The sequence below is a fragment of the Lissotriton helveticus genome, chromosome 3_1, assembly GCF_964261635.1.
Source record: "Lissotriton helveticus chromosome 3_1, aLisHel1.1, whole genome shotgun sequence".
In the NCBI taxonomy this organism is placed as follows: domain Eukaryota; kingdom Metazoa; phylum Chordata; class Amphibia; order Caudata; family Salamandridae; genus Lissotriton; species Lissotriton helveticus.
In genome coordinates this window covers 652343244-652356613 of record NC_136061.1, presented here as the reverse complement: position 1 = coordinate 652356613, position 13370 = coordinate 652343244, and the positions used below count along the sequence as shown (strand labels likewise).

Sequence of the window (13370 nt, the reverse complement as noted above, 5' to 3'; positions counted from 1 at the left end):
TAGTGGTCCTACTTGCCCCTGTATCAATCAGAAACTTTCTGTCTTTCCCTTTCTACTTGACTATGAACATAGGGACCTTCTTGATCTACAGGTATCTCGATGAGAGGCAAGCCTACCTCCCTCTCTAGGCTGTTTCATGAATATGGCTGATACTCTGGATACTCTGACTGCGCATACTGATACATCTGCTGTGTAACATGCTGTGTTGCAGCAATAGGTTGCGGTGCTGCAACTGTCTGTGGTGCATTCTGTGGCTGAGGAGTCTGTGCAACTTGCTCTTGTCTAGGCGGACGTGGTCTTTCTTTAGTCTTACCGGTAGCTATGTTGTGTTTCAGAACTGCACACTCGTTTATAAAATGACCTGGCTGTTTACAATAATTGCAGTTTCCTTTAACGGGAGCTGCAGGATGACTGGCTTGATTCGGACCCCTCTTCTGACTGTCTTGAGGAACAGATTGTGCAACTAGTACTTTCATTTTCGTGTCTTTCATACGTTTCCTTTCATGTTCTTGTTCTTCTCTGATTCTATTCTGGTGATATTGAAGCATCTGTAACATCTGGGACGGGGTATTAGCTTGCCAGGTACTTTCGACTTTCAAAACTCGGTTTTTAATTTGTGGACTTGAATTCTCGACCAATTTAGTAACAAAAAGATGAGGGTATGATTCACTACTTGTCTTGAGGCCACTGTTGATGCTAAAACATTTCTCAAATCTGGAATAATAATCACTAATATCTTCATCTTGTTTCTGTTTACAGGCTGAGATTGCATCCCAGTCTTCCTTTTTAGTTGTCAATAATCTGGGTAAAACTTGTATTAATAATTCTGGTAATTCTTTACATTTATCTCCAAGACCGGTACCTGGTACTCGTGCCTTATCTTCGGCTTCTAGAACTGCCCAATCGATCTTTTTCTCCCCCACCTCCCAATCTTTTTCTTTGAGTTTCTCATATACCCCTGCGGGCAATAGGACTTTTAACATTTTAATTATATCTGGATACGTGTATTCTCCCATACGCAGCATGTCCTTTAATTCTCGGTGGAACCCTGCTGGATCTTTATCATGACAGGGAATTAACTTTTTCATCTCCAAGAGTTCCATCTTTGTGATCGGGGTGTAAACAAACACTCGTTGCATTTCACCACCGTCTGTCTTAACTGGATGCACTTCTCGTAACGGATTCTGTCTATCTATGTAAAACGGTTTACTTTCTGGGGGTGAAACATGAACAAAATGCGGATTCAGAAACATACTATATTTGTGGCGCTGTTCTAGAATGACACTAATTAAATCGGTTCCTAAACCTTTCCATTTATACTGGAGTAACTCGTTCAGGACATCATGCAACGGACCTGGATCAGAATGTTGACCCTCATACAAAGTAATGAGGTGTTGAATCATATACATACCCGCCAGTCGTTGCTCGGCTGGGGGCATTTTCAGAAACATTTGTGCCACTATTTCGTCTGGAAAAGTGGTAGAATCAGTAATCCATCGGACTGCTGATCGGACTAGTTCTTGTTCATGCATAGTACTTAACTCACTATAACCGATTCGTGATTTCAGAATGTGGTCGGTAGCTTGAAATACTTGTTCTAGAGAACCTTGTTCTGGTGCTGGATGGTGAAAAACTGGCTTGTGTTCTAGACGTAAATGGCGATCTGGAAATCTAGATTTTCCTACATACGCTATTCTGTCGGGATTCTCGTCCTCTACCTCTTCAGTATCAGAGTTACTTTCTTTCTCGCTTACTCGTGTTTCTTTGCGTTGTTCGTGTATCCTTATTATTTCTTTATGAATTTTCTTGTACATATTCTCTATACTACTGATGGTCTTATGCTTACCCTCGGCTATATTATCACTCCACTTTGTCAGGACTTTCATTTCGGCTCGATCTTTGGTCGGATAATCTTGTTCTCGTATTAAACAATTAATCAGAAACTTTAATAGCATGAGCTGGACTTCAACTTTTCTTTGGCACATGACGTCACTAATACTTTCTGGATCATTCCCTGTACGGATGAAACGATATATTCTGTCTAGATCTTCTTTCATATCAGGTAGGGTGACTAGATACTCGGTCACCTTTCTCACGCGTAATGAATATAAAACCATATTATCCTCGCCTGGGACTGGATCATAGCCACATTCGTTAAGGGCTTTTCTTATTTCTGCAACAGACTGATATCTGGGCGTACGCTGTGACGCTTGTGCATGTAATTCGGCTAACGTTAAACGTTTGTGTGGCGGCGGGGTTCCTAGAGGACCTCCTCCTGCGGCCCCTAAACTAGAGTCGTCTACTGATGCTCTTCGTCCTGGCAGAGTGGGAAATGGAAATGCAGGCTGGACTTGTATGGCGGGCTGGATCGGGGGTACCGTAACAGGTACTCCCGTGTCTGGAGGAGCGGGAAGTGCCTGATTTACAGGGACTGGCGGAGCGGGATTTGCATATTCCGGGACTGTGTCGTCCAAATAGGACGAAATGAATATATCAGCTGCGGTCGGTTTGTGACGTAGCTTGGTCGGAACTAATGGTGGCGGAAAATTACTGAATGCCTCCGGGGTCGCTTTTGGCAAGCCCTCGGCAAGAAGAGGATACATACCCTTAATAAGAGCATGCCTCTGTCTGTCTGACTGTTCGGCTTTAACTCGTTCACCTATCTCGATTAATTCTTTTTCTTGTGCTCGCTCTAAGGATTCTCTACTTAATTCAGACTTTCTGATTTCTTTTTCGGTTCTTTTATGAGATTCTTTGCGCCATAACTCGATGGCATCTTTCTGTGACTGTCTGGCTTTCTTTTTCCATAATACCTCTTCTACTCTCATGATGCACTCGGCATCCCACGTACCTGATACGGGCCATCTATACTTTTCTTCTAACTCTTTGGTGTACTCTACCCATAAATCTAGATACAATATGGCGCTTATGCCATGCCTCTGATACATGAAATGACCTGGACTGTCCCTAGGCGGAACAGGAACTGCTGCTTCTAGCAGACCTTTTCTAGTTTTTAACTGACGCAGTTTTGAAAATAGCGGCATGACTGAACTATAATCTGGACACAATACAATACACAATAAACACGATAATTACTTCACACTCATACCACGACATTAAAGTACATGAAGAACATTTAAAATAACAGTTCGAACAGAATACTACCTGGAATACGGAAAACAGGATACATGAATTTTCTCGAGAACAGAACTGACTAGAACAGAAACTAGATGCACTGCTAAAACAGTACTAAACTTACCGGTCTCATAAAGAGACACGTCAGGACCCGCATCCACCGAAGTGGACACTTCGTTTTGTGGGTCTGTGTACCACCAACCCCACGGACCAGAGTCAATTAGATTGACCCTGTCTAGATACTACCCCAGCAACGGTACTCACCGGGCAGCAAGAATGGAAGGCCTCGGACTGGACAGGACTGCTTCGACGCCTGACTGACGAACTTCGGACTTCTGTTACAGGTGGGCCTCCGGATACCTCGGACCTTGGACTCTCGGCTTGGGCTCTGGTCGGGACTCGCCGCGTTCCTCCACCGCCTCGTCTGGATGCTGGACCGCCACCTCCGTCTCCTCCGTGGGCCTGAGGGATACTTGAAGCAGAAATATCTGCACGTGCACGGTATGGTTCCGTCACGGCTGCAGAGGGTCAGGGGGCACGCGTGGCTTCACCGGCGCGTGGGGAAAGGGCAAGTCCCTATTCGGGCGCCATTATGTGGTATATAAATAAATAATACCGGATCTAGGTTTGACTAGGCATAGCAATAACAGATAGCTCAATAAATAAGAGTCAAGATTCGAGGTAGTAGGAGTTTGCAGGTTTATTACAGCATAAAGGACAGGAACAGGACAACCTGCATAGGAATAGGATGGCAGGGCCCGGCAGCTGCCGGGGCTGGATCTGGGATGAGCGCGCTAGCATTTAATAACAATACACCAGCATATATAGTAAAACAGTTACATTACAGTACATATGATAGGCGGAGCGGTGGGTGGAGCAAAGGGTGTGACGCGTATCAGTCGCGAAAGATAAGGGTGAAAGTAGGTGTAACAGGGCGTATACATAGACATGTGATGCAAACGTAACAGAATATGTCATGAATAGGGCGGAAACATGGAGGGGGCTACCTAAGGAGCCGGGACCTCTAACCTGATGGTGTGCGCAAACTGGCAATGACGTGTTACTAGGAGAAGCTGGGGGCTACGAACTCTGTGCTAGGAGCAGAGACTGAAGTCTGGAGAGTCAGGGCGACATGTACCTAAACAGTATCTAGTATCTGATGTTTAGAGAACATGTTGATAGAATCCGAAAGTTATCGGGGTAAAGGCTAACAGACTCTAAGACTGGTGCATGCATTATTCTACATGTAGTGCGTGATGAAGGATATTAAATGACCATAAATACAGTATTTCTCTTACATGGAGACGTAGAGGCTAGACAATGACGGAAACTATTGATGCGGTTCAGTAGCTTAGGAATGCAGAGAAGGAGGGCTGGACTGATAACTAGAATCATAACATACTCTTGGCAGACTCGGAGGCAGAGCCAGGCTGAACCGGGCACTGTAAGGCAGGAAGTAAGTGAAGGGTCAGGAACACAGGTGGGGGCTGTATCGCTCCTCAGCGAGGGCTCAGGAGACAGAAGCTGAATCTGGTGTCCAGGCCCTTTTGAGGCCTAGAAACGGGAACTTTACAATGAAATAACGTGCACACTGGGAAACGTGGCAACGTAACTTTACATAGGCCTGATATTCGTAGTATTCACGAGAACTGGAAACTGGCATACTAGAGATGGACACAACTGTAAGTGCATCATTAATCGAACATGGGGAATACAAATGCATATTAATCATGCACAGATAACATATGATGGAGGACGCGTAGGGACACAGAACATGGCAGAATTTACTTTTCCACAGGACGAGGACTCCTTTACGCAGGCTACTAGTCCATCGGACCTAGTCCTGAAATGCCAAACCACAGACGAGGAGCCGGAAGAGGAGGAAGACCTTCTACAACAACAGGACCAACCTCCGCCCCAGACACAGGTTACTCCTATGGTGTGTCTCCCAGCATCCATTGTCTCGGACCTACAATTCCTCATACAGGATTATAAGGAAAGGTTCCCGGGGAAACATTCTGCGTCAGCACCTCCAGCTGCACAGGCGCCAGCTCCGTCATCTCGCCATAGACCAACTCCCCTGGTCATTGAGAAGACACAGGTTCCAATTCAGGACGCTACCTCATCTGACGATGAGGAGAGGGAACTGGAGGAAGGTGAAGTCGATGACGACCAGTCGGACCCGGATGCAGACCAAGATTATGTGGCACATTCTCCAGCCTCTCCGGATCCGCAAACCTCGGAGTCTCCACCTGCAGACATCGGTGGATTCCACAACATCATTGAGCGGGCGGCCAAGAGGTTCCATATGTCCATGGAAACTCAGGAAACGGAATGCTTCCTAAATGACTTCAAGGAGCCCACTAGGAAGACTTCAAGATCAATCCCCATAATTGACTATATTTGGAAGCAGGGCAAACAAATCATGCAAGCGCCTGCCTATATACAGGTGGTGGTGCCCAGGCTTGATAAGAAATACAAGGCCACCTCCACGGCACCGGCATGCCTGACAGGTCACCCCAAACCTGATTCCGTGGTGACTCAAGCGGCGCAGAAGAACTCTCGAAATCCAGCCTCGCCTCTATCGACGCCACCTGATAAGGAGGGCAGGAAACTGGATGCCGTTGGCAAACGCTTTACTACCACTTCAGCCATGACGGTCAAAGTGGCTAATTCGATAGCCCTCCTGGGCCGTTACAATCGCCAACTCTGGGCGGACATTGCACCCTATCTTTCAAATCTGCCGGAGGATGTCAGAGAGGTGGCACATTCACTTCTCTTGGAAGGACAGACCTCTGCCTCAGAGCTCATCGATTGTGCCATTGATGCCGCCATGACTGGTTTCCGGCAACTGGCAGGGGCTGCAGTCCTGAGGCGACAGGGCTGGCTCAAGGCCACCACTTTCCGACAGGAGGTGCAAACCAGGATATTAGATATGCCTTACGATGGCCAGCATCTGTTTGGGGAACAGATTGACGCAGCCCTTACCACCATAAAAAAGGACACTGATACTGCCAAGGCTCTGGGTACTTTACAATTCTGGACCCAGTCCTTTCGTGGCAACCGGGGAAGAGGTCAACCTGCATACAAAGGTTCCTATCAGAATAGGTCTTCGTACACATATTCACAGTCCAAGCCGCAGTTTCAGCAGCGACAACCTCAACAAGGCCGACAGTCTTCCTACGGAAAGTCCAATTACCGAGGAAGAGGCCAAAAACGACCTGCTGGCAACAGACAATGACTTGTCTCCCTCGCTAGCCCCTCCACCACTACATTCTTTAAGACTTGGAGGGAAACTGACATACTTCCATCGCAATTGGCAAACTACAACAACGGATCGGTGGGTACTCCAACTCATTCGATTTGGACATTCCCTAGAATTGACCTCTATCCCCCCCAACTACGCCACCGTGCCCGCGATCGCACAGGCACCTACGATTACTTCTTCAGGAAATAGCTTCCATGCTGCAGAAGGGAGCGATAGAGAGAGTTCCACGGGCCCACAAGAATCAGGGTTTCTACTCTCACTTCTTCCTAATCCACCAAAAAGGAAAGAAATGGCGCCCAATCCTGGATCTCAGGGCACTCAACGTGTTCCTAAAGAAACAATTGTTTCGTATGGTGACTCTGCAAGAAATCCTTGGTCTGCTGGACAAAGGGGACTACATGACGTCCTTAGACCTCCAGGACGCCTACTATCATATCCCTATTCTCAAAGGGCACAGGAAGTTCCTCAGGTTTGCGGTGGCAGGACAGCACTACCAATTTCGGGTCCTTCCATTTGGCCTCAAATCGGCCCGAGGATCTTTACCAAATGCCTATCACCAGTGGCGGCATTTCTTCGTCAACAAGGCCACCAGGTGTTTCCATACCTGGACGACTGGCTGGTGAAGGCACCGACGGCAGCCGCCGCAGCCTCGTCCTCCAGCGCCTGTCTGGATATTTTCCACCGCCTAGGACTGACCCTCAACACTGCCAAGTCAACTCTGGAACCCACCAAGGTCATCACATTCCTTGGAGCGACTCTGGACACGGACCGTGTCAAGGCTTTCCCCTCTCAGGAGAGAAAAATCAAGCTCATCTCCTTGGCCAAGGCAGTGGCTTCGCGGAAGACTCTTCCGGTCCGCACGTTCAAGTCTCTCCTAGGCATGATGTCCTCATGCATACTGCTCATTCCACACTGCCGCCTAAAAATGCGTCCACTTCAGGAGGCACTGACAAAGCAATGGACTCAAGCCACAGGTTCTTTCGAGGACCGCATACGAGTCACTCGACCCATTATCAATCATTTGCAATGGTGGACATCTCTCCACCATCTGTCAAAGGGTCTGCCGTTCCTGCTCCCAGCAGAGCCACACGTAATAACTACGGATGCGTCCCTGGAAGGCTGGGGAGCCGTCCTCCAGGAACTCCAGATCAACGGCAAATGGACAACACAGGAAACCAGGCTCCATATCAACCTTTGGAGTTACGGGCGGTTTTCCTGGCTCTACAGGCGTTTCTTCCACGCATTCGCCACTCCCCAGTGCTCGTCAGGACGGACAACACCACAACGATGCACTACCTGAACAAACAGGGGGGGGACGCGTTCCATCTCGTTATCTCGAGAATCACAAAGAATCTGGAACTGGCTTCTGGCACATGGCATAGTGTTGAAAGCGGAGTACGTCCCGGGCAAGGACAACGTCTTGGCGGACGCACTGAGCAGGGAGAAGTCTCCTTCCCACGAATGGGAACTGGACAGGGAGGTGCTGGACTATATCTTCCAGGAGTGGGGCACCCCGAACATAGACCTCTTTGCCACCAGAGAGAACGCCAAATGCCCAAGCTTCACAAGCAGGCATCACCACTCAGGAACCCTCGGGAATGCATTTTCCATCGCATGGCGCAACGTCTTTGCGTACGCCTTTCCGCCATTCCCACTGATACCCAGGGTTCTCAGGAAGATGAAATCGGAACCCTGCACTCTGATCCTCATTGCTCCGTCCTGGCCGAGGCAGCACTGGTTCACGGAGCTTCATCGCCTCTCTGCCCGGCCCCCTCTTCACCTGCAGCAGTTTCCGGCCCTGATCACGATGTCTCAAGGGCAGGTTCTCCACCCGAACCTGAGCTCTCTGAAGTTATCAGTCTGGCTCCTGAATACCGCGAATTCAGCCATCTGAACATCCCGCAGGATTGCAGAGATGTCCTTGCAAACGCTAGAGCGGTCAGCACTAACAAAAAACCTACTCACTAAAATGGAAGCGATTCTGTTCCTGGTGTGTGGATCAAGGCTTGCACCCCTTCCATGCCACTCCACAGCAGCTGCTACCATACCTGTTACATCTTGCGCAGTCAGGCCTTGCGCATACATCCATCAAAGTGCATCTAGCGGCGATTTCAAGGTTCACAAGGACGGCTGCTGGCCCATCTTTGTGGGCGGACAGGCTCATCAAACAATTCCTAAAAGGTCTATTCAGGTCCTTTCCACGACCACGGCCTATTCCTCCATCGTGGCACCTCAATGTGGTTCTTCATCAACTAATGAAGCATCCCTTCGCACCCATCCATAAGGCAGAGATCAAGTTCCTCTCTTGGAAAACAGCCCTCCTCCTGGCACTAACCTCTGCCAGAAGGGTCAGTGAATTGCAGGCTCTATCCATCCAGGATCCTTTTCTTCAATTCAGAGAGGACAGAGTCATTCTGAGGACTAACCCTCGCTTCATTCCAAAAGTCCCCTCGGACTTCCATCTTAATGAACCAGTGGTGCTTAGATCGTTCTTTCCGAATCCTACCACGGCAGCTGAAAGAACTCTACATTCTGTAGATCTAAAGAGATGTCTTAAATTCTACATCGATAAGACACAACACTTTCGAAATCATCCCAGCTCTTCATTGCCTTTGGTAGACCAAGACTGGGCATGCCCCTGACAAAGCAGAGCATTTCAAGATGGATCTCTTCTGCGATCACCTTTTGTCACGACAAAGCCGGACGGCCTTTAGACTCACGAGTCAAAGCTCACTCGACTAGAGCCATGTCCACGTCTGCGGCGCTGTTCGCTGGAGTGCCGATATTGGACATCTGCAGAGCGGCGACATGGAAGTCCCCGCACACCTTCACCAGGCACTACTGCCTGGATACTGAGCTGATGAAGGATGCAGCAGTGGGCCGAGCAGTGCTTCGCCATCTATTCCAGTGAGGTGAGCCCTACTACATCTCTCCATCCTTTACGGGTATGCACATTCTCTTACTGTATTTATGACATTGCATTTTGTGATTTATAGTCATGTGATATGTTTTATCTACATGTTCATACCTGATCTTCATACAGAATGTGCATAATGTGTTGCTCGCTACTCTGATTCAGGCATGTGAATCTGTGAAAGACACCCAAATACTGGATAAGAAATGCGTTACTTACCTGTAACTGCAGTTATCCAGTATTAGTGTCTTTCATAGATTCACATGCACCCTCCCGCCTCCCCTGGCTGGGCTCACCTTTCTCTCTACTAGTTTACGCCTAACTAGCTTGGTGCGTACGAAAATCTGAGAGACTTGGGCTCCTGGCAGGAAGGTTCTAGAAGGAGGTGGTAGCTGATTGGCTGTTTTACTTTATTTGGTCCTTTTTACAAAAGGACACAGGCCACCAAGGTGGGACCCTTGGGGCCTGCTCTGTTTGGTCCTTCCTACAAAAGGACGTGGATAGGCTACTAAGGTGAGACCTTTGGGCCTATTCTTTTCTATGTATGTCTTTAGGACATTACTTTTTATATACCGGAGGCTCCCGTCTCGACGACGGGGAATGATTCAGGCATGTGAATCTATGAAAGACACTAATACTGGATAACTGCAGTTACAGGTAAGTAACGCATTTCTTCATATTCCTCTTTTTTTTGTTGCCATAATTTAATGTTATAGAACAACTAGATAGAGATATTTATTTTTAACAAATTCATAGTTTTGCCCATAAGAGATTATTATTAAATGTTTTTTGAGAATTATTTTGCTGCCCAGAATTTAGCCACTTTTCTAGTTATGTTGGTTGTAAATTTTTTGCTCTTCTTTCCCCTTGTTCAGGGCACCAGTGCTGGTGGCTCTAGCTCTAATTGAGTGTGGTATGAAGTATGAGGACGCAGTTCAGTTTATACGACAGTAAGTGTGCCTTGTGTTTTGGATTCCTATTTTTCTCACTGTACCATGAATACAAATGGTACAAATTCACAAGGAAAATAAATGCTCCCTTTGTGGTCACTTGTAGCATATGTTCGGATTAATCTGTTGCCTTTCATTATTTTGCCAGGTTCTATGGTTGGGGTGCGTAGTCATTGGATCAGATTTGAGAACATGTGCAGAATTTAAAAAAAACAAAGTGGGCAGCTGTTTTGGCCCAGTTTTAACCCCTGTATTTTCGACTAGCTTGCTTGCCTTCTCATGAGGCCCTTGCAAGAATGTAATTTGCCGTTGCTTCAGGCTTTGGGAGGATACGATAATGATCTCCCAGACAATTGCTAACTTCTTATTTTGGCTGCTAAAGAGATTTTATGCCGTACATTTCTCCACGCCAACCGAATGTCCTGCGTTTGAGAAGGATGGAGTCTTCACCTGTTAATATGGTTTTAAAAAAATTAGGGTTTACAACCAAGCCAGTCTCTTTTTTTGTATGTGATTTTTATGAATATCTATCTGAAAGACACATTAGTGATAGATTCCTTACCTTAGAATATCTCTAGGCGTCAGACTGGATCTGGAAAGTTTTTGCTAGCAGTTCTTCCTCTGCGCGTCATTAGGTGGCCTCGTGCGGCTCCGCGTCTGTCGCTGACGTCGTATACGCCGAGATGACGTGACTGAGACTACTTAGGCGCCACCCATGCGCACTGATGTGTGTGCTCTCTTTTTCCGCGCCAGTAAGCGCAGATCCGGTTAGAGCACGTACCTTAGTCACTTTTTGACTACCTTTTTTGGGACTTTTGTCTCTTGTGGTTCTTCTCTGGTGCACGTAGGGATTTAAGTCCTGCTGGGCCTGCCGTCGCAATATGTCAGTGGCAGACCCCAATGATTGTCTCTACTGCCTGGTGAGTGACCCCGACTCACGGTCCTGTTTTGGACTATCTGAAAGAGACACGTTAGTGATAGATTACTTACCTTAGAATATCCCCAGGCGTCAGACTGGATCTGGAAATGTTTTGCGTAGCAGTACCCTTGCGCGTCGATAGGCGTCTTCTGCGGCTCCTCGTCCGTCGTGGGCGCCGTGATGACGTCGTCAGAGTACTTAGAGGCCGCCTCCGCGTGCTGACGTCAGTTATTCTTTTTTCCGCGCCAGCAGCGCAGATCCGGAAAAAGTGGTACCTTAGTCACTTTTTGACTAAAACTTTTTTGATCTTCTGATCATCCTTTTTCGAAGTCTTCGACTCAGAACGGTGCCGGTAGGGATGCCAGGTTTCAAGCCCTGTGAGGATTGCGACCGACTGATGTCGGTCACCGACCCTCACCGTCGGTGTCTCCACTGACTCGGCGTCAATCACGACGACAAGACCTGCTCCGACTGTCGGGCCCTAACTTCGAAGGCTAGGCGGGAGCGGTCCCGTAAGCTGCTCGAACTCCGGCAGTCGGCCCCGCGCCAAGAACGGTCCCGGCCCGCACGGAGGTCGAGGGACCGGTCGTGGGAGAGGAGGCATCGGAGCTCCGGGAGTTGACATCACTCCTCCGGGTCGAAGTCGTCCGGTAAGCACAAGAAGTCGAAGCGAAGTCACCGCTCTTCCGACTCCCCCCAACGCTCGCACGACGCGGCCGGGGGTTCTGGTGGAGTCGCAGGCTCCGCGTCCGGCCTCATACCCTCCGGTCCCTGGGCCTAACGCGACGCCGGAGGAGATCGAGCGGTTCCTCATGGCCATGAGGTCCCTCTCTCCACCGACGGGCTCCGTGGCGCCTCCGGGCCCAGCGGACCCATCTGGGGGGCCTAGTGGGTCGGGGGCTTTGGTCCCGACGCAGTCGGGTGCTTTGGCGCCGCAGGGCCCCGCTGGATCCGGTTCCGGATCCGGGTCGCCGCCGGCATCACCACCAGCGCCGCCCTCGATGCCTCCCTCGACCCGCTTCAGACGCCGTTCGGAGAGTTTACTTTCCATGAACTGGCACCAACATTTTCTGCCCATTAGTATCAGGAGATGGGTGATGAGTATTGAGAGGGGTCTGAGGACCCTCTGACCCGTGAATGTCGGTCCCAGGAGGACTGGACAGGCGAACTTGGGGATGCCAGTGGTCTGGACACTTCGCCCGACACAGGTTTTGTCTCACCTCCTACCGTGGCTACGGAGGAGGGGGCAACCTATAGTGTGGTGTTGAGGGCAGCCAAGGCCTTGGGCCTTGAGCTCCCCGTCGCGGCCGTGAGGACTAACCTCCTCACTGAGGTCCTTAAGCCGCAGTCATGCTCAGCTGAGCCTCTGCTGCCGTTTAACGAGGCCTTGACCGACGTTCTTTTGGGCACTTGGTCCAAGCCCGCTACAGGTTCGCCTGTTGATAGGAACGTGGCCAGATGCCACTGCCTGGCTCCGGGTGACCCATGTTTCCTGTCCACCCACCCCAACCCCGAGAGCCTAGTCATCCAGGCCTCCAATTCCCAGAACGCATTCCCGTCGGCTCCGCCGGACAGGGAATCTGAGCAATACGGCAAAAAGATCTTCTCATCCCTTAGTCTGTGACTGCGGTCTTCTAACACCGCATGCCTCTTGGGCCGCTACACCCACTCTGTGGGATACGGTTGCTGAAGTGCTGCCAGAGTGTCCGTTGGAGGTATGGGCCAAACTCTGCCAAGCCCTTGTGGAGGGCCGGGATGCAGCCAGATATTCTATCCGGTGTGGGCTGGATACCACCGACTCACTAGGTAGAGCGATGGCAACGACAGTGGCGGTCAGACTGGTTGAGGTCCGCCAACTTTTCGGCCGATGCCCAAAACACACTGATGGACATGCCGTTTGATGGCCGTCGCCTTTTTGGCGACAAGGCAGACCATGCGCTTGAGCGCTTTAAGGACTCCAGAGCTACGGCCAAGTCCTTGGGCCTCTCGGCCCCGCACCAGCAATCGGCTGCCTTTCACTCCTTTCGTGGCCATGGAAGGGGTGTAACCACACGTGCTGCCAGCCACGCTCCGCAGGGTAATACCCAACGCGGTTGCGGCCGTGGAAACCGCCGTGGAGGCGGTCGGGGACCACGGCGAGGTCAGTCCACACCTTCCCCCGCAGCATCCGCCTCAAAACCCTCC

At 49.6% G+C, this 13370-nt stretch overlaps 1 protein-coding gene across 3 annotated transcripts in view; it reads left to right on the top strand.

Annotated features, from left to right (window-relative positions):
• The window catches only part of PTP4A2 (protein tyrosine phosphatase 4A2), a 211608-nt gene that overhangs the window by 116734 nt on the left and 81504 nt on the right, over positions 1-13370 (top strand). For all 3 annotated transcript variants that reach the window (XM_078680668.1, XM_078680667.1, XM_078680666.1), the window contains exon 5: positions 10193-10267. In XM_078680668.1, coding sequence (XP_078536794.1) covers positions 10193-10267 — 75 coding nt within the window. The remainder of the gene's footprint in view (positions 1-10192; positions 10268-13370) is intronic.